The sequence below is a fragment of the Ixodes scapularis genome, unplaced genomic scaffold (genome assembly GCF_016920785.2).
Source record: "Ixodes scapularis isolate PalLabHiFi unplaced genomic scaffold, ASM1692078v2 PGA_scaffold0__279_contigs__length_252992795, whole genome shotgun sequence".
NCBI classification, from domain to species: Eukaryota; Metazoa; Arthropoda; class Arachnida; order Ixodida; family Ixodidae; genus Ixodes; species Ixodes scapularis.
The window spans coordinates 157,854,864-157,880,550 of NW_024609835.1; the positions used below are offsets into that span (position 1 = coordinate 157,854,864).

Below are 25,687 nucleotides of genomic sequence, written 5' to 3' on the forward strand. Positions count from 1 at the left end.
GGGGTACGTTTGGACCTTTCGAAACCCCCCCTCCCCCCCCCCCCCATTCCCCTCTCCCTCCCTCCCCCCCCCCCCCCCCCCCCCCCCCCGAGCCAGGCAATATACCGCTTCGGCCTCTGCTTTTCGTAGACGGGTGTCCTGGCTTCACCGGACCACGATGCTTCAGTCGGTTACCTTTCTCCACCACTCCACTCTTTACCTTTTTTCGTCTTCTCTTCTTGCTTCTTATTTTACCTTCTTGGCGGCAAGGGGAAACCTTCAGTGGGGACAGATTCCTTCGTTTAGATCCACACTTGGTCATAGTTTCCCGGCAGCACTGTTAGAATAATGTGTCCAGCAAAGCCCTTCTTGCTATGCTGCGTTACCTAACCCCTTGTTGGGCTCGGTGGTGGGCGGTGCACCGCGGATTTCATATGTCCTCTCCTCTTTATGGCTCTCCCTCCTTCTAAAGCCAACTCACAGCAGCCCTGGAAAATGTGCTGCCTTGGTACCTAAATACTGGTCAGGTCACATACTTCAACTCGACTCACAACTTTTTTTCATGCCATTGGCCTGTCTATTTTTTCTTCATCGATGTTCACAAAGCTTACCTGAACTGTCCTAAACAACCTACGTGGCAGAGACCGCTTCCCTATTCGTCTCATCCACAGAAGGCATCTACATACTCCATCCTGCTGTCCTCGTTGGTGGCAACATTCTAGAGCAAACTGGAAACTTTCTAGGGAATCTATAACATCGCTCGCCCTGCCCGAAGGAAAATCTATTTGTGAAGAAAATTAAATCATTACAACTGCTATTGTTGAGGCAGCTCGTGCTGCTATTTCACAAACGGCAGGTAAGCTACCCAAGCGTCCAAAGCCATGGTGGGAAAGCTAGCGCCGAAACTTCAAAATCGCCAGAATTGCGCTTGGGCAAAGTTTCGGCGGTATCCCACCCTAACCAACCTTCTAGCATTCAAGCGCCTGCGTGCAGAAGCTCGCCGTATCAGGAGAAAAGCAAAAAGGCGGTTCTTTCACTCGCATGCTTCCTCCTTTAATAGTTTTGCACCAGTCAACTATTTCTAAGACAGGGTAAGGCGAATGTATGGTGATTGCTCCCATTTTTCAATCTCCCTACTGTCAGCTGACAATGGAGACGCGTTTTCATCTTTGCAAGAACAGACCGATGCACTGGGTAGACATTTCGCGCAAGTCTCCAGCTCTGGGAAATATACAAAAATTGTTTTCGCTTTAAAACCAAAGCCGAGAATGTCCCACTCCGCCGATCTGATACCTGAATCGAAGAATATGAACGGCCCTTTACTCCCACTGAGCTGCGTCGCTTCATTGTCATAGCAAAAGCTACAACCCCCGGGGTTGTTTACATTCCATACACTATGCCATCCCATTTACCTGAAACACTCATTGTCATTCTCCTCCAATTTTGCAATACAGATTGGGCAGCAGGGAAACTGTCGAGCGTGTGGAAAGGGCTGTTGTCATCCCAAGTTTCAAACCTGGAAAGGACAGAAATAAAGCCTCCAGCTACAGGCCTGTGGCACTGACTAGCTGCCTGGGTAAAACATACGAGCGGCTGGTCAACAATGAGGGCTTGTCTCCATTCTGGAACGAAACTACTTTTTTAAGCAATTTGCAGTTTGGCTTTTGTGCTGCCATGTCCACTGACCACAACATTGTACGTTTGGAAACAGCCGTCCGAGAGGCTTTTATAAACGAACAGTTTTGCATTTCAGTATTGTTTAACCTTGAAAGGGCTTACTATACCACTTTGCGCTAGGGTATTTCCCAAGACCTTATCGAAATGAGTACAGATGGCAATAGGTTTAAGTATATGGTATATTGCCGCGCGCCAAGTAGCAGCGCGACCGTAGCATAACGGTTATCGCGCTTGCCTCCCACGCGAAGGGCCAGGGTTCGATTCCTGGCCGCGACTATGCATTTTTGTTAACACTGTAATGTGATGTTCTGGTGAAATCGAGAACCGTCTAGCTGATTCGAGGTCAGAATGTTCTGCGCGTCGAACCTTCTACGTCGAATGCTCCAGAAGCCAACGTGTGTACAAAAGCGGCTCCGCCGGCAGGCCGAAGCCAGTCTCGCCCCAGCGTTCGACTCTGCTGCCACGCCGACTTCGACGCCCGCAACGTTTTATTATTATCTTTTGTACTCTTTTATTTTTGGCACAAGTTCGCCACATTAAACGTTTATTTCTTCCTGTTTATTTATTGTTTTTTAGTCTTACGAATCTCCCGAAAGACGCCGAGAAGTTCGAATGGGCCGAGGAGCAACAGCAGGCATTCGACGAACTGAAACGACGACTCCAGACTCCTCCTGTGCTTGGACATTTCGACCAGGATGCGGAAACAGAAATTCAGACGGACGCAAGTAACGTGGGACTGGGCGCAGTACTAGTCCAAGTGCAAGAAGGCATCGAGCGAGTCATCGCCTACGCAAGTCGGACATTGTCCAAGGCGGAGAAAAATTACTCCACGACTGAGAAAGAATGCCTTGCGGTCGTCTGGGCAATAACGAAGTTTCGTCCGTACTTGTACGGGAGCCCGTTCCGTGTAGTCACGGACCACCACTCGCTTTGCTGGCTTGCGAACCTGAAGGACCCGTCAGGACGCCTCGCTCGATGGAGTCTTCGATTACAAGAGTTCAACATGACAGTGGTCTATAAGTCAGGCCGCAAGCACAGCGACGCCGATTGCCTGTCCAGAGCCCCCGTCGAAACCCCTTCCGGCTGCAGCGACGACAATGACGACGAGTGCTTCCTAGGAGCAGTGAACACCGACGATATGGCACGACGTCAACGGGACGATCCTGAGCTGCGCGCATTAATCGAGCACCTGGAAGGGGGCAGGAGTACCGTGCCACGTGTCTTCTCACCAGTACTGCCGACCTTCGCCATCCGACAAGGTGTACTCTACAAAGAGAACTTCGGCGACAACAACACACCGTGGTTGCTGGTAATCCCGAGTGACCTTCGAGAGGAGATCTTCCAAGCCTGCCACGACGACCCGACATCCGGACACCTTGGTTACAGCCGGACACTGGCCCCTATTCGTGATAAGTATTACTGGCCGAAGCTGCCCAAACCGTCCACCTATACACACGATCATGCCACGAGTGTCAGCGACGCAAGAAACCGCCGACGAGGCCGGCCGGACTTCTGCAGCCCATTTCTCCTCCAACTACACCCTTCCAGCAGATCGGAATGGCTCTACTTGGTCCTTTTCCGCCTTCGATGTCGGGGAACCGCTGGATCATCGTCGCCACAGATTATCTCACGCGGTACGCAGAAACGAAAGCCCTTCCTTCAGGGACTGCTGTGGAAGTCGCCAAGTTTTTCATCGAGTCCATCGTCCTCCGGCACGGCGCTCCCGAAGTTCTGATTACAGATCGCGGATCTTCGTTCATGGCCCAGCTGACGCAAGAGATCCTTCGTCTCAGTGGCACCGGCCATCGTCGAACCACTGCATACCACCCACAGACCAACGGGCTCACCGAGCGACTCAACAAGACAATCGCCGATATGATTTCTATGTACGTCGACGTAGAGCACAAGACGTGGGACGAGGTGTTGCCCTACGTCACGTTTGCCTACAATACGGCGGTTCAAGAGACCACTGGATTCACCCCTTTCCAGCTGGTGCATGGTCGGAAGGTAACGACCATGCTGGACGCAATGCTGCCCCATGAGCCATCTGACAATGAGAGCGACGACGCCCAGGCGGTTGCTCAACGCGCCGAAGAAGTCCGCCAGCTCGCCCAACTCATGATTCAAGACCAACAACGCGTCGACGCGGGCCGCTACAACCTTCGTCGCAGGGACGTTCACTTCCAGCCCGGAGACAGGGTGTGGGTGTGGACGCCCATCCGTCGCCGCGGCCTCAGGGAGAAACTGCTGAAACGGTACTTTGGACCATACAAGGTACTTCGTCGCCTCGGCGAGCTGAACTACGAGCTGATGCCCGACGGAACAAGAACATCATCACGCCGCCCACCACGACCTGAAGTCGTCCACGTCGTGCGCCTGAAGCCGTACTACGCTCGATAGGACTGTGGATCTTATGTGTTTCAAGTGACTCTTTAGTTTGCCGTTCTTTTTATGTGCTTCGTTTTGATTTGGGATGCATCGGGGCGATGCACTTTTTAAGGGGGGAGTAATGCCGCGCGCCAAGTGGGCAGCGCGGCCGTAGCCTAACGGTTATCGCGCTTGCCTCCCACGCGAAGGGCCAGGGTTCGATTCCTGGCCGCGACTATGCATTTTTGTTAACACTGTAATGTGATGTTCTGGTGAAATCGAGAACCGTCTAGCTGATTCGAGGTCAGAATGTTCTACGCGTCGAACCTTCTACGTCGAATGCTCCAGAAGCCAACGTGTGTACAAAAGCGGCTCCGCGGGCAGGCCGAAGCCAGTCTCGCCCCAGCGCTCGACTCTGCTGCCACGCCGACTTCGACGCCCGCGACGCTTTATTATTATCTTTTGTACTTTTTTTTATTTTTGGCTCAAGTTCGCCACATTAAACGTTTATTTCTTCCTGTTTATTTATTGTTTTTTAGTCACCACCCGTGACAATATTTTTTGCCGGATCGCATCTTTCAGGTGCGATTGGGAACACCACTTTCATCATCATTCACCTTTGAGAATGGTGTCCTAAAAGGACGAGTCCTGAGCGTTACCCTTTTTAGATCGCAGCTCTTAGGCGCCCGTTTCCAGCTTGAGCGGCGTCGCCATCGCCGTCGCCGTCGGCGTAACCGCGCGGTGCATTATGGGTAAATTGTCAGCTTAATCTAGCGGAAAAATTTCCCCGCTAGATCTAGCGAAAAAATTACCCCACTAGATCTAGCGGAAACTAAATTTAGCGGAAAATTTTTCCCGCTAAATCTAATGGAAAAATTTCCCCGCTAAATCTAGCGGAAAAATTTCCCCGCTAAGTCTAGTGGCAAAATTTCCCCGCTAAATCTAGCGGGAAAAGTTCCCCGCAAAATCTAGCGGAAAAATTTCTTCGCTAAATCTAACGGAAAAATTTCCCCGCTAAATTTAGCAGAAAAATTTTCCCGCTAAATCTAGCGGGAAGATTTCCCCGCGAAAAGTTTCCCCGCTACATCTAACAGAAAAATTTCTCTGGAGGGCTCTTCCTCGAGGTCACGTGGGGGGCCACATAACCTCGGGGGGGGGGGGGGGTGTCCCGGGACCCCCCCCCCCCACGTGGGCCGGTCACGTGAACTCGGAGGGAGGGAGGAGGAAAGGGTACTGAGGGTCACGTGACGTCGGGGGGGGGGGGGGGGCCGACGTCAAGTGACCCTCAGTACCCTTTTTTCCTCCTCCTCAAGGTTACAGGGAGTTGTAAACGGCTTTCACTTTTTTCTATTAAAATGAACTCCCTGCCCCGAACAATACCACCTTCGGTCTCCTACTCACTTTATATTGACGATGCCCAGGTTTCCTTTTCGTCATGTAATATAGCTATCTATCTGTCAGCGCCAAATCAAAGTAACCATTAATATAATGAGTAAGTGGGCTGATGAGAATGGTTTGAAGTTTTCTGCTGAGAAGACCGAGGCTGTTTGCTGTTCCCGGAGAAGGGGAATGTTTCCCGAACCATCAATCGACATAAATGGCATACTCCTTCCTGTTCAACCGGAACACAAGTCTCTCGGTGTGACGTTCGACAACAAGCTCCCCCTTTCGGCAACCATATGAAGGCACTGAAGCTGAAATGCGAGCAGAATCTAACCAATTTAAAAGTTCTTTCACATCGCACCTGGTGCTCGGACCGGGTATGTCTTTTACGGATTTACAGGGCTGTAGTGCGCTCTACCCTGGATTAGGGAAGCCTGGTTTACGAATCTGCGAAACCATCTACCCTCAAAATGGCTGATCCCATTCACCACCAGGGGATTCGCTTGGCAAGGGGGGCATTTCGTACGTCACCGGTACTTAGCCTGTCTGCTGAATCGCATGAGTGCCCACTCGAGAGGCGTAGATTTCATCTGGCCGTTCAGTGCTTTCTAAGAATCCGTTCTATTCTACAAAATCCTGCTCACGAAATAATTGAAAACATAAGATATGAGCGCTTATTTTAGCACATACCATCTGAAACCCCTCCATTTGCATTACTTGCAAGAATTGCCACGGAAAAATGCAATTTTGATGCTCTTTCTCTTGTTCTCGGAATTCAACAAAGAACTGCACCATGGAAAGTTGCCGATATTCCTTGTAATTTTTCTTTGACCAAGCAGGAAAAATATACAGTTATCCCTAGTGTTCTCAGGCGAGACTTTCAATAGCTACACAGCTCCCACAGTGGCTATAAGCTAGCACTTCTTTATCGATAGAATAAGCTGCGCTGCTATTAGTCAGGGCTACAAATATGTAAAACGGTTAAACGAAAATGCCTCGAGTTTTACTGCTGAGCTTTATGGTCTGGTAACTGCAGTCGACCACAATGTCAAAGATTGATATAGAAATTCTGCTATTTTTTCGGGCTCTCTTAGCTCACTCCAAAAACTCAACTCTTCAACCTCTTGGAAGCACCTTCTGCTGGTTCACCTTTGTAGTGCACTTACAAAAGCGCTGATAAAGAAAATATAGATTATATTTTGGTGTGTTCCTAGCCATATCGGCATCGATGGGAATCAGGCAGCTGACCGCTTAGCTCGTGCATGTGTAGAACGGACAATTGACCATGACAGTATCCCTGCTACTGATTATTGAGTTCCACTAAAAAGGCAAATAAAGTTCACATGGCAAAGGATATTGGATTCCCATCTACAAAATAGACTCCATTTAATTAAACCCATCCTCAGTGAGTGGCGCAGTGACAAACACCGAGAGTGTCTTTATGAGATAGACTTTTTGCGGTTGAGAATAGGACACATCCAGCAGGTTGCGCATAGGTACAGTCGGGGACAAAAGTCCCCAGGACGCGCGAGCTCCGACGGAAACGCATTATTCTGCCATCTGCCGGCGGGACGCCTGGTTTCGAGACCACCCAAAAGCGCATGCGCGTCCCACTGTGCCTGCAAACTTGTGTGTTTTCCCGCTCTTCTGTGGCGAGGCGCCTAACTCGGAATCGGGCGCGTGGTACCGCCTCAGAGATAGCGCTCGCGGATGACTTGCGTCTGCTACATATTCCAAAACTGGAGATACCGCTTGCGGCATTGTGCCGCATTTCGCCGTGTCAGCGTACCTTGTTTAGAACCAGTTGAGTTTATCGCTCACTTGAGCTGCCGGGACTTCTTACTTTATAGGTGCCATGTCACTAAGCGCTATCTCCGAGGCGGCACCACGCGCCCGATTCTGAGTTAGGCGCCGCGCCGCACAAGAGAGTGAAAGCACACATGTTTGTAGGCACAGTAGGACGCGCATGCGCTTTTGTGCGATCTCGAAACCAGGCGACCCGCCGGCAGATGGCAGAGCAATGCGTTTCAGTCGCAGCTCGCGCGTCCTGGGGACATTTGACCCCGACTGTACCTCCTGCAGAGGAAGAGTGAACCGACCTGTGGCTCTTTTCAGGGCCATTAGGTATCCGTCACCTTTTTATAGTTTGTAAACACTTTGAAGAGCACTGTCGGACCTGTTTTTCTATATTTTATCAAGAACAAATACTATTTTACTGGGTGACGAGCCTCTCGTCCCACTCCAGAGTTTTTACTGTTTTGAAAGAAATTAATTGTCTGCGGAAATTATAAACACCGTTTAGAAGTCTAGTTTCTAGTAGTGTTCACTTTGAGGCTTTAGTCAATCTATAAAAAATGTAGCTATCCTCTAGACGATGTTTCTGGGGCACTATAGCCCCGATGCTGCAGCGCCTGAAAAAAAAAAAAAAAACACACCAAAACTTCCCTTATTTACTTTTCTTTCTTTTCTGCCTCACAACATAGTTTTCGCAAATCACTGTCCTGCGAAACTCAATTTTTTTAGTCTCCCTAATGCGGTACTTTTCATTCTTTACCGAGGATTCCGGGTTGACTGCTTCTTCCTCCACTTTGCAAGGCGTCCAACAAACTCTCTCAGAAACATTTATTGTTTAAACTTTGTAAACTTAAAATAGACTCAATGTTTTGTCATAGCTTCAATGTTGCCTAACTGATCGTTGGCAGTTTGCGACTAGCAATGAAGCTGAATCTTGTCTCAGCCCTGTTACTTCTGGTGTTCCCCAAGTGTCCGTTCTAGGGCCCCTTTTATTTCTGATTTTTAATAATGAAATACCAATTTGGTGAGTCCTCATTCATTAGTTTAGTTGCCAGCGACTGCGTAATCTACCGTGAAATTACTAAAGAATCTGATGCCATACTTCTTCAAGGTGACCTTTGTGCGGTATCCGAATGAAGTAACGTGTGACGAATGTCTCTTAATGCTAAAAAATGTAAAGCTCAGAGGGTGTCTCGTGGAAACACGCCACCATCATCGTACTCAATTTGTAACATTCCTCTGCATTTTGTGTGGTTTTATGAATATCTTGGTGTACATGTTGCTTCTAACATGTTATGGAGATCTCATACTAATCACACCATCATCAATACTAATAGTACGCATGGCTGCCTAAAAGGAAACTTCTCATCGGCACTTATATCCTTAAACTAATCTCATACAAAGCCCTAGTTTGCTAAAAGCTCGAGTACGCCGCAGCCATCTGGGATCCCTGTCAAACAACGCTCGTGCATAACATCCAAGCCATGCAAAATGGCGCAGTACGTTTCATATTCCGTAACTATCATCGAACGGCTAGTGTCTCATCAATGAAAACCACTATATGACTGCCTCTTTTTCGCTGCGCCGAAAAATATAAAGACTATGTTTGTTTTTTACAAAACCTATCATTCTAGCGTCTCACTGAGGGCCTCATTTTTTCTCAAGCTATCTTTTATTTCTCAGCGCGTCGATCACCACTTTAAACTTTAAAGTATGCATACCTCACTGCAAAACCTCCGCCGTACATTGACTCCTTTATTCCTAGAATGTCCTCTGATTGATCCACCTTCCCAATTTTTCTGTAAATAAATCGCCAATTGATTTATTTAGAGTGTCTTTGACAAATCAATGTTGATAATATTATTAGGCTGCACTATTAAAGGGAAGCTACGGAGCTTCTTGGAAAAAATGAGTTAGAAGTGAATTCTAGTGTATTTGTACCCCGTGAACCCGAATACCCAAACCATTGGCTGCGCAAGTATTGTTAAACGCGAGACAAACGCGAAAGACAGTCGCTGTACGTGACGTCATCGACGGATCCTTTGGCTGTCCAAGGCTAGGGAGGCGGGGCTTCAGTCCTATTTTGAAATTGCTCGTATGGCTCTCCGGCGCGTCGCATTGAAATATAATTTTGATATCTGTTATTCTAAAGGCCAAAAGAACGCAATTCGAGCGTTTTTTCTTAAATGTAGAAGTGCCCCATCTTCCTTTCAATTGTTTACTTTCCACCAGTAGTGCATTGTTTGCCTTTGTTCTTTACTTTTGTGTGACCTTTTTTAAGTTGAATTTACCAACACCGCTTGTAATGCCCTCTGGGTCCTGATGGTATTGAAATGAAAAAAAAAAAAAATAAACCGTGCAACTCTTTCGGGCAGACACCTTTTTTCAAGCTTGGCAAGCAGCCGTTGGCTAAGCCAGTACCTGTGTGGGTCACTGGAGGTGATATTTCTTAACTGCATTCGGGGTTGTGGATGTAAATAGACGAAAGTCTGAATTAAAGGCGAGGTGCATAAACTGACACAAAGAAAGTGGCGCAATAAGGCCTATCAATTGCATTCGACCCGAACTGCACCCTTCCTACTTTCCAGCATATGGAGAAAAAATTCGATTTCTTAATGTATATGTATTTTGGAATATCAATTTTTGCCATTTTTGCCGAGGCATTGTGGGGATATCCCATTACATAAAATACAAATGTACCTAAATTTTTGTATTTTGGCCTTTTACACACTAATCTCAGTATTTATATTTCGGAATACTTGGAGTCTTTCTGTTCAGCTCTGCACTTCATTGTCACGAAAAATGCCTATGTGATAACTTAGATCCCTCGCCATGCTTATCTTGTTTGTCGTTTCTCCTCGGGCTAAAAGTGCAGCAAATAGCAATGTGTCCCGTCTTTTTTTCCTTAAATGTTGGCTTTTAATTTTTTTTTAATCGCAATATCTCGCCAACTTAACCGATTCACAAACAACACTGAAGTGACGAAGAACGGCGGCGGGTACGGTATTCGCAACTTTCACGACCTGTAGGGGTCGCATTTGTTCCTATAAAAATGGCTGTCATATGGATGATCGTCGCGGAAGTGACGAATGGTTCCTGAATCATCCCAACTTGTAGTATTTCCCTTGCTGCTGCCTGCCCCAGAAAATGACACAACGTACTGGTTCAACAAAACGCAGTCATTTATTGACTATCATCGCCGCTTGTCGCTACCTCAAAAAGCCCCCGGACATAATTATGCGCTCTCCTTTTATTTGCAAGGGAGCGCAGCTCGTGTAAGCTATTGTACTGGCCATCTTTTGGTGAAATATTGCCAGCGATGATTTAGCATGCGGGCCACCTGATCGAACTGATTTTATTGACCTTGCACTTTGTACCTCCAGGCTGCCCACACTTCTCCCCATTTCCAGAAAACAAATACGGGCCGGCACAGAAGATCTTGGGGTAGCATTCCTTCTGGGTCGCCGATATGAGAGTTTTTGCACATTAGCTATCACAGGTCCCATGAACCTTTTGCTAGGCCTTCGAACCGCCACCAGCTAGAACTGGCGGCTGAGGGTCACCAAGCAACGTGCTTCTTCAGCAGCGTAAAGGAATAATAGGTGTTATATGATACTCGCAAAGGTGTGCTTTCTGAGCACGTGAGCACAGACGCTGCTGTTTGCGTGGATTGCATCTCCTGCATGTTTCTAAGCAATGGGGAGAAGATATGGTTTTCAAGCCCATCCCTAATAATCTTGCCACTCACGAAGTTTAAAAAAAATAGCCTGGGCGTTTATTCGTCGGTGTTTCTGAACAAACTTTGGGCCGGGTTAAGCCAACGTGCTTGGAATGGCGTGGTAGAAGTCCTTGAATTCTTTGACGACCGTGACCCTGAAACAGAACGACCAAAAAATGTAGTCTCTGTGTGTGGGGACTGATTCCTCGAAGTATTCGCTGAACCTTAAACATCATCCTCTTCGGCGCCAAAAACAATACGGCGTGAGTTGTGGCTGCGCGTGATAACGTTACCCTGGTTATTGCGTAGATTATATTTTTTTCTAACCCGATAGAAATCTTTGTAGGACCTCCGGAAATCGGAGCGTACAAAAGGCAAAAAGAAGTGTACACCAACTTGACTATGTTATGTCACGCCGTGGTGGTGGCGCTTCGGGCGCACTTCCGGTCTAGCCCATGAGCGGATATCGCTATGTGGGCCGGGCATTGCTGTGTTGTTTTGAAAGAAACCAGACTTCAACCTGCCTTTCCGTAAAAATGCCGCGACTGGGGCTGCATCAAAAGAGCCGGTAAGGTGTCAATATCAGTTTTCACGTGTCTTCTTCCTGTCCGGTTTCTCCGAGAACGTAGATAGGTTCCGTGAAAAGAGAAAAACCAGACGCCTTTAAACCACCATTGCTTGTGCGGAAAACACTTTGGTTTGAATTCACGGGTACGTGTCGTCGTCAGAATTATTATTTCTTTTTTTTTTTTTTTTGTACCGACACCAACGGAGAAAAACCGTTACGTTGTCCGGACTGCCCGCGGACCACGTTCAGTGCGCTACCACGCTCAAAAGGCCGTGATAGCCGTTCAAATTGTCGTCTGCTCTTTCGAAGTCATCTGCTTTTCCAAACTGTCGTCTGGACATTCAAACGACAACGGCCAGTAGACCTCCCATTAGCGCGGTAACTGTGATAAAAAGTGAAGATAGGTCTCTAAAGAGTTTTCAATTTGGAGGATGTTTGTGGTAAGTGGACTCGATGTTAACAGTGCATACAAGGGCATGTTTAGCATTGTTACCAGTGGCTTTCATCGACTTCTTATGTCTGATTCACATGGTCAGATTCTGCTTCCGATTTTTAGTATTTCGAGCATCGCAGTTATCCTCCACGCTTTGGCAGCACGAATATGGCGTGCGGAATCTCCTTATGTGAATCAGGCTTTAGCGTTCATTGTGCGGCGTTTACACGGAATAAATCGCGGCACATCACATTATTTTCACAAGCTTTGCGGTGTAACGAGCCTCTTTAATCTCGCGGAGACTTCATGATGTTCGCGCTTATTTTAAAGTTCTTCATGGATCATCAGTGGGTCTCTGCTACGTTAACATCTTGAAAAACTAAAGTTGCATGTAATTTTTTCAAAGAACGATCTATCAATGCTTTTTTTTTATAGTGATTCTACACTAATACTGTATTAAATTATGATATTGTTCGGAGAGCTATTCACGGTAAAATTTTAAATATAAAAAATCAAACATGTTAATACTGATTATTGGAGAAAACTTAGCTTCTCAAAAAGTATGATTCACTACCGTGGACAACACAATGTCTTATGAAAACTCTATGCTAATATAAATTCATATTAAAGAAGGTTCCTTTTGAATATTTTATAATATGTTTTGTAAAGTGACAACGAAATAACGGCGTTACTTTACCGCAGTAACTGTAATATGTTATTTTTTTCAATTTTGTAACTGTAACTGTAGCAGGGTTACTTTTCCAATTTTGTAGCTGTAACTGTAGCAGGGTTACCTTTTTTCTGAGTAACTGTACCTGTAACACTGTTACATTGAACCAGTAACGTGCTCATGACTGTGTGCAGCAGACATTTATAGAGTTCGTAATGTCGCCACGGGATGGCGCCACAGCCCTGCCGGCAACTTCCCCCTTCGCCAAATTTGTAGCCGCCCAGTGGGGGACGGCGGGTGCATCACTGAGACGCCTGTCAACCCTCCTCCCCCCCCCCCCCCTTCCCCCCGTTCACGAACGTTATTGACGCTTCGCGGCGACAGTTTCTGGATGACTCACTACAAAATATTCGCCCGCCTTGGGCCTGAAACATATAAAGGGGAAGAGCCTGGACATCTATTGTCCTCGGTGACCTCTCGCCGTACCTTCGCCACTCCCTGACTCCTCCTCCTCCCCTCTCCCCCCCCCCCCCCCCCCCCAATAGAACTGACGTCAGGCCTAGCAACGGAAAACGCCGGGGCAATGGCGCAGGACTGTCCAGCATTACCCGTCCCAGGCCAAGGCGCACGCATGCAAGACCACATGGTATCCTGCGTGCAAACCTTTTTAGTGCGAAAATAGTATTAATTGGCCCATGGAGCGGAGCCGGTGTTGTCCGTAACAGCAAAAAACGGCAAAGTAATTCCCTCCTCGTCGTAACCGCGAAAAAACGGCAGAAAATTCCCTCTCCGTACTTTTCTAGCTGCGACGCACATCTTCAAAGAACGGCACCTTACAGAAGGGCCCTCTTAGCGCCGGGAAGAGGGGAAGGGAGGGGCTTGCGCGGCCGCCCCAGAGGCCCGGATTGGGGGGGGGGGGGGGGGGGGGGGGGCACAGTATCACGAGTACTACGCTCTGCCTTCGGCCATGTCGCCCCCCACACTGCCGCCGGTGCTGCGGCCGCTTCTGCTCCTTTCATCTCCGAGGGCTCCAAGAGTTGCTCATCGGCGTTCAATCGCAGATATATGCTTTCGCGTTCAACAACTCATAAGAAGTGCTTAGGTGTCCTCGGATTTTTTCGATTTTGCAGTGAGAAAATGGTCGGTTGTTGTGCGGTTGGATGTTCTAATCACAGCCGTCGCGATTTTCGTTTTACATTTTATTTATCTAAAAAGAGAAAAAAAAAAAGAAGAAAAAACGTCGCAAGCTTTGGTTGGATAAAATCAAGCGCGACGATTGTGGACGCCCACGGAAGGCTCTCGACTTTGTGAGGCGCGAATGCTTGTTTCATTTTGAAGCTTTTTTATTAAATTGAGTTTTCGTCGCTACAGCCATGAAAACTCAATTGGCCAACTTCTTGCTACAGAAATCTCGCAGGTAATGTGAATAAGTACAGCACGAGACAGCGACTTCACATCCGTGAAGCGTTTTCCTCTGTTTTCTAACAACCGCGAAGTGAATGAATTTATTATTTGATGCCTTCTAATAAATTTATTTTAATGAAAAGGCTAATTTGGTTGTCTTTTTTATCTTCCATTAATTTCGATATAATGATATGACGATGGATGCTTGGATCTTCTCAGCGCCGTTAAAAGCGCTCAATCAATTGAGTTAAATCTATGAAAACGAGGAAGTATATCATTCGCGACAGGATTCGGTGGAGGCACGTGGTAAGCACGGACGGCGATGAAAACGTCTGCACTTCGCAAGCCATAGCTGCGCGTTTTATCTGGTCCGAGGTGCTGTGATGTTCCGGTCGCGTATCACTGCGCGAGCGCCGCAGACGCGAGCAACGCGATCGTCCTCCGTTTCCTCTGTTTCGCAGACTTTGGACACATGTTTCAGAACATCGCCTGCGTTATGAAACGACGCGAGTATACTGCAGATAGTGGCTACACATAGTGTTCAATGGTCAAGGTACCTTCCTGCTTCTTTCAATTTTAATGTAGGGTGTATACATCGGCAAACTAAAACCGAGAAACTACCTCCGCCCGGAACTCGGCGCCTGCAAGATCTCTTTCTGGCATGAAATTTGGATCCAGCTTGGCGCACGCGACCGCTTCTCCGCCAATAGAGAGTTGACGGCGAAAGGAAAAGGAACGCGATACTGTAGCTCTGCAAGCAGATCCTATGCAGTTACTCTACCTTGGGCCACCCGCACACGGCACCTGACGGCGCCCCACCTGTGGTCCAAGTACGCCCTTGACTCGCTCTCCCCCCTTCACCACGGTTGCTGGCTGTTACTTCACGCGGACGTCGTGCGGGTGCGCGCTTTGGACGCCCTGGAATCTCCTGGTTTTAACTTTGCAGACCCGTGGACGCACACGGGCTGCGGTTTCGTTCTTCGGCCTGCCACGCCGTTCTTGACGCGCAGTCGTCTTACCAAGTCACCCGGCCGTAAGCGCACGATTTCGTCGCCCTTCTATGCACACCAAATGCACAACAAAGAAATGGCTCTGTCGTTTTCCGCGCATCGCAAACACGTCCTGCGCACACACGCAAAGTGACCCGATGACCTGTTTTAGGGAGAGAAGGTTCGGGAACGCTCACCCCGCGGAAAATGCTGATAGGCTGCATTCATCATGCCTTGTTATAAAAACCGCTGCGCAAAATGCTAACGCCTTTCTTGGAGAATCAGCGCGGCGGCAGCAGCGATTTCGGCCCACATTTTTTAAGTGGTGAAAATAAACACATGGCTCCCATAAGAAACTTGCTGAGTTTCTTATTGAAGCCATGTTGAAAACCCCTGAATCAGTCAGTTTTAGGAAGATTCCAAGAACGCGGGGAATGCAGGGATGCGCTGAAGTAACCACTCAGACAGCAAGCACAATGCCGTCGATTCGAAAACGCGAGTAATATTATCGTCCGCGTTAACTCGTCGCCGGTCCTGCACCTGCTGTGCTGGTGTTCATTTTAGCGCACTCCCATGCTTACTACGTTCTTGAAATTCTCCTTAATTTTACAAATGTTGTCATTTTTTTATTTCTAAATTTTTATTTCTATTTGAACTATATTTTAATTTGCCTTAACCTAAAAGTAAACTAGTAAATGTTAGGTAAATAGCTTGCCAACTAGTGTGTTTTCTGGAATTTCTGGCGTCTGCTATGGCTGGGAGTTTGTTTCTGAAGAGTTTTATTTTTCCAACCAGTTTTAAGAATTTTTGAAAGTTTTCGCAGAACTCGGTATGATTGTCATAACTAACAAACTATTTTTTACAGCGGAGCTGTAGTTGGTTAGGGTTCCGTGGATTTTTTATGTGCGTCAACAAAAACTGGCAACGTTCTCTCTTTATCGTCGTTCCAAGCGTTCGCGTGCCTAGCTTCCTTCCGCGTTCGCGTGGGGGGACCCGTCGCGCTGTCTGCTTTCTTGTGGGTGCCAGTCCCTTCGCGCGTGTCTAGTTTCATCCGGCTCCTCGGGGCGGCGATAGTCGTCCACGCGAATGTATATAAGCAACCAGAAAGACAAGTTGCCGTTCTTCATTTCAATTTCACTTTTCTGGTCGTAATGGGGAGGCCGCGTATAGTCGGCACTCCTGAAGATCAATGCGTCTACGAAGAGCAACCGCGGGAACGACAACGAGAATGGAAGCGGCGGCGGCGGGCGGCAAACACAACCGATGAAGATCGTGCATAAATGTGCTCGTGCATTTGTTCAAAATGTTGTCACGTCTGTGTCGTGTGCTAAGGAGCTTCGCTGGTCATCAGATTTCACAGAGTAGAATGGCTCATAATTTATTTTCTAGGAACTGACTACGGTGACGGGGCCCCTCCCTTTAGAAACGGCATTACGGTGACGGGGCAACAGCAACCGGTACAGATGTCCAATGGATCGCCCATTCCGAAAGTGCCTCGTGGCGCTCTTGTCGATAGTGACACGCAATCGTTTAACTCGTTACCTTATTGAAAGTGTTCTTCCTGAACCGTTGTATTGTTCCATGTTTCAAGCAGGCCCAAAGCGTAATGTGTTATCTAGAGTCAAAAAGATGACGTTGCCCTTTCTATTAAAACATTTTTTTCTAGTTACACACCAATACACTCCGATTACGTGCTAACACATCCATCGAGCCAGTACATCCATCGAGCCATTACATACATCGATGGATGTAATGGCACGGTGGATGTACTAGCGCGTTGGATGCGTTCGATGCGTTGACATGTGTATGGATGTAGCTGAACGATGGATGTAGTTACACGTTGGATCTAGTTGCTCGATGGACGTTGTTGTTCAATGAATGCAATTGCTCATCCTTCCTGTTACGACGCCTAGCGTGCCATTACATCCATCGTGCTAGTGCATCCATAGAAGCCAAGATGGCCGCCATTGGGCTTTTTGCGTCATTCACATTCTTATGCGGAGGGCAAGTTTGTCTGCCTCTTTTGCAGGGGTTGTGGTGGTGCGGTAGTTGCGTCAGAACGCCGAGCTCTGACTGTTTCTGAATGGCGGATAGTTGGTAGACCTCAAGGCAGCTTGCTTTGAGGTGTACCAACTATCCTTCAATCAGAGCAATCAAAGCTCCGTGTCTTTTTGACGTCACCGCAACGCCTGCAAAAGAAGCAGACGACTTGCTCTCCACATTGGTTTGGGAGCCACAGGAAGAAAACCATAAGCCCCAGAACGTTACTGTATCGCAATTCAATTATATTAGACATTCAGATTTTTTTTCTCAAGCGATATAAAAGGTGTGACTCTGTGCACCGTCGTAACTATATAATAATGCTAATAGTTAGTGGATTTCGACGGTGAAAAAAGCAGTAACTAAAATTTGATCAGTGAGGAAAAAACAAACAACGAGACGACGATGCGTGTTCGACTTTGGAGACGCCGAAGGCCGCGGAAAGTGCATGACGCACAGAGGGTCCTTTTACTCGGTTTAGTACATTTAATTTCGCGTATGACTCTTCAATATGATGTGAACCATCAAACAGCATAGTTAAACGAAGAAATAAACTTGCGTGCATGATGGATGTAATGACACGCTTTTGGACGAAGTTGCTCGATGGATGTTATGGCGTGGTGGATGTAATGGCACGATGGATGTGTTGGCCCCAAGCCATACACTCCCTGCCAAAACTTGGCTTGAGGGGAAAAAATTTACGTACCGTGGGGCGTTGATTGTTTTTTGTGCAAAAAGCCTGAAACTATGGAACATGTATTTTTTCAACTGCTAGGACGCTTTCCTTTTCTGGGACTTCCTCCATCGAACTATTAAAAAAGACTTGCCTTAAACCCCATACGGAATTAGGTTTGTTCCTGTGGAGAAACAAGTGGAAAACCCTGTCGATCTAGTCATGCTCCTGGGCCTGCAGGCGATATGGAGAAGTAGAATGGCAGTAGTCATGCCGACGTTGATGCCCGACACGTGTGTATGTATTTCATAGACTCTATCTGCAGACTAAAATCTGTATACGCCTTTTTGGCTTGTGCGCCTGATTGGGTGTCAATTCTAGACATACTTGAGACCTTGAAAGAATTTTAAATTTTACGACGCCACTTAAGTGATCTTTATTAAGGGAATTTAACAGTGTGATCCTTTTGTATTGTACATGTCCAAACCGGCAATAAAAAAAACAAAGAAAAAAAGCCTCGTGGCGCAGGGGGTTCATCGTCGGCTTCACGGGCTGGGGGTCGGCGGTTCCAATCGCGATCTGGACGATACTTTTTTTTAAATTTTTATTTCGTACTTAGGTCACAGACGCTATAAATACGTGAAAGGACAGGGACAGGGAGGGACAGGGACAGGGACAGGACCCCCAGGCGAGGGTTAATGTGCTTGAAAATTGCAAGTTATTAATTTTCACTGTTCCCACCATAAACAACACAGGACGGGCCCCTCACTCTTGCCGGCTGCACTAAAGTGACGGGCCCCCTCACCGTAATGAGTGCCTTTTTTTTCTAACCATTCATTTGGTGTAAGCAAATGTGAAACAGGACAGCAAAAATGGCGGTGTCGATTGAAATACTGCGGCTACGTTTATTTTCCAGCTTGCTCAAACATATATCAAGCGAACTTACTTGAAGTGGACCTTGCCCGACCTGTCCTCTGGAGCCAGCCACTGCACCACGACCCTCTTCTTCAGGTTCTTCGAGGTGTGCGTGATTCCAGAGCAGTGGCTGAATGCCCTCGAGTCCGGTCCGGTACTCCTGAAGGAGCCCACGTCCATCTCGTCCTCATCGAAGGCCTTGATGAGGAACCCCATGAAAGGAGAAGCCTCCGAGGACAGCGTCACTGCACACCAAAAGCATGCTTAACCCTCACTCTGATCTGCCTTTGAAAACACTTCAGATTGCACAGTGTACGGTAATGGTTGTACCGCAGAGTCTTGCCGAGCCAGAGCATCCGGGTCGGTTATAATTTATAGTACAAAGAAGCCCGCGATTGAGAACACACGTATAGACCTTTACAAAAATAGCTCTCTGGCCACCGCCATTTCGCGATTCGAGCGACCGCCATCAGCCAGAATTTTTTGTCACCTGCCTGATCTGCGGAAACCCGTTCATCGGTACTCCCCACCTGTATTGTGCATTCGGGGTTCGCCACTTTTTCTTGTAAGTTTTTACTTTATTTGCCTCTTCAGGATGCTTACCCTTTTTTTGTTATCTTCCACTGTGAGAACCAGGGAACACGAGGGCTGGTAGCCTGCTCGGCCTTCGCAGGAAACGAGCGAAGAAAGCGAACGTCAAAGATTCAGCGACGCCGGCCGTTCGAAGTTCTTCGAGGATTATTTCTGCTGAGATAATCTCCGAAAAGCCTTCCCGGTTGTGTTCCGTGTCTTCGCGAAAAATAGCTGTTAGGGTTGGGATCCACGTGTGGGGACGGAATAATCAGGTTCGTTCATTTGCTTTGAAGCTGTGAAAAACAGCAAACTCTCTTCTTCATGTGCCCCAAAACACATTGGATTCCGTCCGATCGTCGTCAAGTGACTATCGTCGAGACTGTATATTGGATATGCTGTGTTATTTGAGACCTTTTTCAAATCATGTTCTGATAGCGCGGCACCATGCGATGCGTACAGCATATGTTGTTCGACTGATGAGACTCGTTGAATTTCATGTCGTGAGCCGGGAATATCCATGCAGTTTAGATATCCAGTGTTGTCAAATATTTTCGACAGTTAAGACCTTTGTAGATTCAGACGTCTGAGAGTATTGTGCCGTAAAAAGGTCAACCTAATATCAAACAAACATTCCAGTTGCATTTGTTCTGTCGCGCACAGACTCACCAAAACAGCTTTCATCTCTTTGTTTTTGTTCTCAAAAATAGTACAATGCATTCTTTAAAAAAAAAAATTCTACTCGCCATAGAACAGAAAATAAAAAAAAAAAATACAACGCGGCAATTTAGCGTCCCCTAGGGTCCCGAAGTGCGCCTACACAGACTGCCACAACCCACTGACGCGAAAACCCACAGCTCAGCGCAGTCCGACAAGACTGACGTACCCTCTGAAAACCAAGGACGCGCGCTGTAGATCGCTTCGTTCGAGACTGCCGCTGGAAAGGTCTATAAAAGATAATCTCGGAGTACAAAAGCCATAAAATTATGTTCAAAGTTCCTCTCGGCTTCAAGTATACCTTCCGCATCTCTCGAGTGTCAGTAGCACGACACGTCAATTAATTTTGTTATCACGAAAATTTATTTGTTTTGAGAAACGTGTTCCTTTATAATCTGGTCGCAGGCTGAAAGTCATTGGCACATTTAGGCGGTTTTTGGGGCGTCGAAAAACCTTTCAAAACCGGACTTATTTTTAAAGTGTACGCGCTTTATTCCACTTTATTATTTTTAAGATTATCTTCTTTAGTTTGTAGTCAAAATTCAAGATTTCAGTTGTTTGGATTAAGTATATGTCAAACAACAGATTAACTCTCAAAGGTAATCACTTTAGGATACGCTGAACATGTTTGCACCTCGAATATCCAGCTTTCTTTTATAGGGCATTCACCTGCCTAATAATAATGACAGTGCAAACATTTCTTATTAGTCTTTGAAGTCTCGTTAAGAGAATTGGCTTCTTTCCTGGAAGAACATTGATGTCTACAACTCTCTTTGCACGCTCAACTACCAGCCACGCATAGCACGATGCAATGAACTGGCTTCTTCTATTTCCAGTGCTTCCTATATCCGTCGCTGTGGACGCAGATTCAATTCGTGATGACGCCAACTGTCTTCCATGGAGCTGCATAATCACCAACTAATGATTGAGTAAATGTTGAAATTTAGTTACTTGTTATAATGTGCAGAGCTTTACAAAAAATAAAATCCAGTTTCCTTTTTATTCTTTTACCGTTTAGTGCTACGAACGTGTATTATACTTGGGAAGGAGATGTGCTCATTATTTCAATTGGCTGCTGCAGTCCGTCATCGGCTGAAAATCATCAATTTGTGGAAATAGCAGCATACCTTGACGTCTGCAGTCCCCTGCATGTACACTCAGGACTGTAAAAATCTCCTTTCTTTCCTAAAAACCAACAAAACATGTATTGCTAGCAGTGGAAGTTAATAACTATAGCAGTGGCAGTTAATACGGTCGCAAAACCACTTTTAATATCGTGTATATAATTTCTTTAGCCAAAAGCGTAGAATGGGATATTCCTTAGTTATTCATAGACACCCCAGTGTCCATTCGTGAAAGTATTCACACAGCGGCATGATGTTTTTAGAGGCCCCTACCATATTCGAAAACTCCTTCGTTTTTCGTTTGTTTTTTTATTTATTTGACCTAGAGACTTAATTGTGAACGCGCACCTGTGATGACGTCGCCGGGCTTGTAGTCTTTTTTGTTTTGGACGAGACGGTAGCCCTCGGCGCGACCCTCAGCGGCGCTCTTGGCAATGTATCCGTGATACGGAAAAAGGTGTGCGCAAGCCTCGTCGTCAGCTCCGTCCGGGTGTCCCACGCAGATTCCAGCAAACAAGAAGACCAAGACCATCGACATCGCCACCTTCAGTGCCATCATGTTTCTGCAGTGCAAGAGAAACGGTTTTATTTTATTGGAAGATGGGAAAATGCAAAGCGATATGACACATGACTAATGCAACTAACGTTCGTTCAGATATGACAGGTAAGGTAGTAGTTAGTTTTAACCTGACGTCGTACATGTAAATGAAATTCTGCGTAACGCGACGGTGGTTGTGCGAACAAAGAACCATTTTGTTTTAAGGTTTCTTTTTAAATTTGAAAGCTCCAATAAACCTATCAGTGAAGAAGGACGTGCTCACATCGAACACCAATATAAGCGGTAAGCTTTGTGCCCAAAGCTGTTTTGGATTGTTTTTTTAAGAAACAAATGACTAGTCGATGTCGTCTTTGCGCTAGGGGTCTTGCGCAGTGTACATTTATTGACGAAAAGATATAAACTTTTTTTACGTTGAATTTATGGCTCCTTAATGTGGTACACTGTTCCTTCTTTTGTTATTGCATACAATGTTCCTAGATGTCAAAACCGACCAAGAATGAGTGCTTTGTTCATAAATGCGCGATGCACAAACGGGCGAAAAACAGAAGCGTTTATGTACACTCGACAGATGATATGGTAAAACAATACGTCCGTTTCCAACAACGTCCGAAGAGGCAGGTTTTAACATCTCGAACGTCCTGTTGTCGCCTGTCATTGACGTGGATGGGAAGGTAAAATATCGCTGCATTTGACAATGCGCATACGTCACCTCCTCTTGTCCTGATTATGCCACAGATCCTGCCCTTTATTTATACTGCTGGCTCACGCTCACGCCACCTTGCGTGTTGGAGAATGGGCATACATGTGAATTGTGGCGTATATGGCTTCTCATTTTTGACAGCCGATAGGCTGGCGTTACTTTTAACCAAATTAGTAATATTCTTAACATACATCAATGACTTAACAAACTTTCTATCCTCCCCCGTGCGCCTCTTCGCAGACGACTGCGTCATCTACAGAGCCAGGTGACCATAACACACTTCAAGATGACCTGAATATAGATGAACAGTGGCGTAACAATTTGCAGATGAGTCTAAACATAGAAAAGTACAAGTCACTAACATTCACTCGTCGAACCAGCTGGTCTAATTTTTCTTAACCCCTAGGTATAAAATGCGTTGGTCACTGCACATCGTATAAGTGCCTGGGACTTCACCACACCAGCGATCTCTCATGGAACCACGTTAACAAGATTGTTTTAAAAGCTAACCGCACACTTGGATACTTAAGTCGTAACCTTAAACTCTGTTCGCCCAAAGTCAAAAGGCTCGCCTAAACAACCATGGTTTGGTCGCAACTAGAATACGCATTATTGATTTGGTCACCATTTCAAAATTATTTCTCTAACGAACTCTGAATACTCTGCCTATAGTAGTACCACTTCACTTCGTTTTCTGGCTGATCTCCAAAAACTTTCAGTTCGTCGAAGGCTCTCCCGACTTGCCCTTCTTCATAAAATATATTATCACAATACGCCGATGAAAATTGCCCTTCGCAGCGCCACAGATCAAATTTCTGCTAGGGCTGACGATGTGTGTAAAATCAAATTCACCCACACTTCATCCTTGTTCTTCGCAAATTTCATGCTACCTCTTGCCATTCACGATTGGAATTCATTAACCAACGGCATTGTAGTAGAAATTAACACCCCTACATTTTGCGAATTTATCATTGTTTTCTTAGATCAAAAGAACGAGTTAAAAAGTTTTGCAGTGATTTGCTAACTTGTTATGGCCATTTAACATTTGTACCACGTTTTTCTTTCTTTTTTTAATTTTCTTATTGTTTTTTAAGTTTATCTTTGTGATTAAACAAGTTTCTTCTTACTCTCCCCTGTGTAATACCCGGGCACGGGTCTTCAAGGTAACTAAATGAAATGAAGAAGAAGAAGAAGAAAATAGATGGTGTTATGGAGAATTTGGCAGCCATGAAATGGCACCGGCTTTATGAAATGAAATGAAATAAACCTCGAACCTCAGAAGAACATGTGCTCTGCTAGACTCTGATAGATTTTTCTTCTGTGTGTGCGCAGCACTTATTTTTTTAGAAGCAAAATGAAAAATGTTGCGCATCATTTTTCTTACCGCGCGCACTATATTTCGCTCATATTTTCCTAACCCTGTGAGACGAAGCAAAAAACAGTGGGAGTCAATTAGGGCCCTCCAAAGTGTGAAGCGATCCCAAACCACTTGAGCTCCAATCTTGTCTTGAGTTTCACTTCACAAATTAGAGGGGCGGATTTGGTGAGAAATCATCGTAGCTTAAGACTTTAATTATATGAAGGGATTATATATGAAGCAGGCTTTCAAGCTGAGCGTCCCTGTGTGCAAAGGGGGTGTGATAACCAAGTAGATCAAACGCCGGAGTACTGAGTGACTTAGAACTTAGCCAGTTTCCAGCTCTTAAACCTTTATGCAATCTTGGACAGGTGAGAAAGAGTGAAGCTCAAATTGGGAATAGGCCTTTTAGGGAAGAAGAGAAGTGCGTCTGAACGGCACCACCTACCGAAGATCCGCTCTCATTTCAGTTCTGACACGCCCTGAGATGGCGTGTGTGACAACTGTTCCAGCCGGATGTTACATCTGTTACAGATTTGTTACAGCGGGCGGTTACAACCGAACTCTGAAAATATGGTGATAAAAAACATTCTGTCTTAATACCATTTGAACACTCTTTATCACTCGATGCATGATGGCATAGCCTAAATAATCTGCATCTCGCACACCAAGGCTACTTGAGCATGGATCTAAGTAAGCCGACTTTTTCATGCATTAGCATTAATACCCACATGACAGTGAAAAGCTGAGGGTGTCCGCCTGCGGACAGAACAGTTGAAAGCGAAGCGCGCCGCTTAGAAAGGAGTTTGTTTATACCCAGTGCAATCGGAGTTTGAAAAACAAACAGCCTTCGTATATAATCACTTGGGAAGATAGCTTCCAAGGCGACCTTACCTGTCCACAGAGACGAGGCGACAATCTCGAATGACAGCCAGGTTGCAGCGGGACCTAGCACTAAGCTGGCAGTCGTTGCCTCTTATGTTCAGATTTGTAGCCTAATCAGGTTCTTAGTGAGTTACGTCAAGGGGTGGCCAGACCTCTTTAATCGTATGACTGATAAGGCATTTCTTTGTTCCAACCTAGATTTCGGCCGGTTACTTTAGTATGAGCAGGAGATTATCTTTTTGGTTGCACCATGTTCCTGCAAGGAGCTTTTTTATGTTTTGTAGCTGTGTGCACACTGTCGCAAGCCATCTAAATTATTTGGTTGCGCACACTTCGTGACATGAGTGTGTTTTTCGTTTAATTCCTGCACGTCAAGCATGGCTCAAAAGAAATGGGAAGGTGGGGCGACGCGCTCTTTGTAGAAAACCGCGTTGTCTTTCAAGTTTTAGCTGCTACTTAGTTAAAGGACTTACATAACCTGGGGATTAGCCCCTATATTATATTTGTAGTAAAGTGGTAATTTGTAATGTATGTACAAATTACCAATATATATTACTGGTACACAAAAATACAGTACTAGTACACAAAAAGTGTACTAGTACTATATTATATCCCTCTTGCCGTATAACTCAGCTGTACAGACCGCATTAGCGTACATTTCAGGGATTTTTTTAAAATAATTTTTTGAAGTAAAGGCAAACACCATGTATATAATTTAAATATTCATGTACACATACATATGCAGATACCTATATGTCCTTATGATATGTTAGGTTCGTGTCTGTTTCAATATCGGGTTAATAAAAAGTTTAGAAGTTTCCCTTTTTTGCTCTCTTACGTTTTGTACAGTTTTTTAAAAATTCAAATCTTCCATATTTTTTGTTCCGTTTTAAAATGTGAGATTTTAAAATATTTGGCAAAACCAACCTGTATACGCTTTTTAAATCATATTTTTTATTTCTTCCTTTTCTTTTTTTACATGCCCAGCGACCCCTATCGACGGTCAAGGAGCAGGCAGGCTTAGGCCAATTTCGCTGGGCCTTGAGTGCTTTCTTTGTAGATTGTTCTACCTCCAGGATTCCCACGATAACACAGCGGAAAAAAGTATGTTGCGTCAAAGACCATCTCCCTCATTCTGGCGCAGTGTCAGAGAGATATCGGAGTT

At 46.0% G+C, this 25,687-nt stretch overlaps 1 protein-coding gene across 2 annotated transcripts; it reads right to left on the reverse strand.

Moving 5' to 3' along the window:
• Positions 1-10,955: 10,955 nt before the first annotated feature.
• LOC115332117 (putative ferric-chelate reductase 1) lies at positions 10,956-24,629 on the reverse strand. 2 transcript variants are annotated; one of them, XM_042290153.1, is made up of 4 exons: positions 24,532-24,629; positions 21,370-21,584; positions 18,642-18,855; positions 10,956-11,073 (listed from the first exon to the last, which is right to left on the reverse strand). In XM_042290153.1, exons 2-4 carry the CDS (start codon positions 21,578-21,580, stop codon positions 11,013-11,015), a joined length of 486 nt encoding a protein of 161 aa, XP_042146087.1. In that variant the 5' UTR covers positions 21,581-21,584; positions 24,532-24,629; the 3' UTR covers positions 10,956-11,012. The 2 variants fall into 2 exon arrangements, with proteins under 2 accessions (XP_042146087.1, XP_042146084.1); XM_042290150.1 differs by lacking the exon at positions 24,532-24,629 and adding an exon at positions 24,086-24,181.
• Positions 24,630-25,687: the final 1,058 nt, after the last annotated feature.

Coding starts and splice junctions, on each gene's coding strand:
- LOC115332117 (XM_042290150.1), bottom strand. Junction 18,856..21,369: donor GCCCGGCGACGTCATCACAG/GTGCGCGTTCAC, acceptor TTTGGTGTGCAG/TGACGCTGTCCTCGGAGGCT. Junction 11,074..18,641: donor TCGGGCAAGGTCCACTTCAA/GTAAGTTCGCTT, acceptor GTTCTGTTTCAG/GGTCACGGTCGTCAAAGAAT.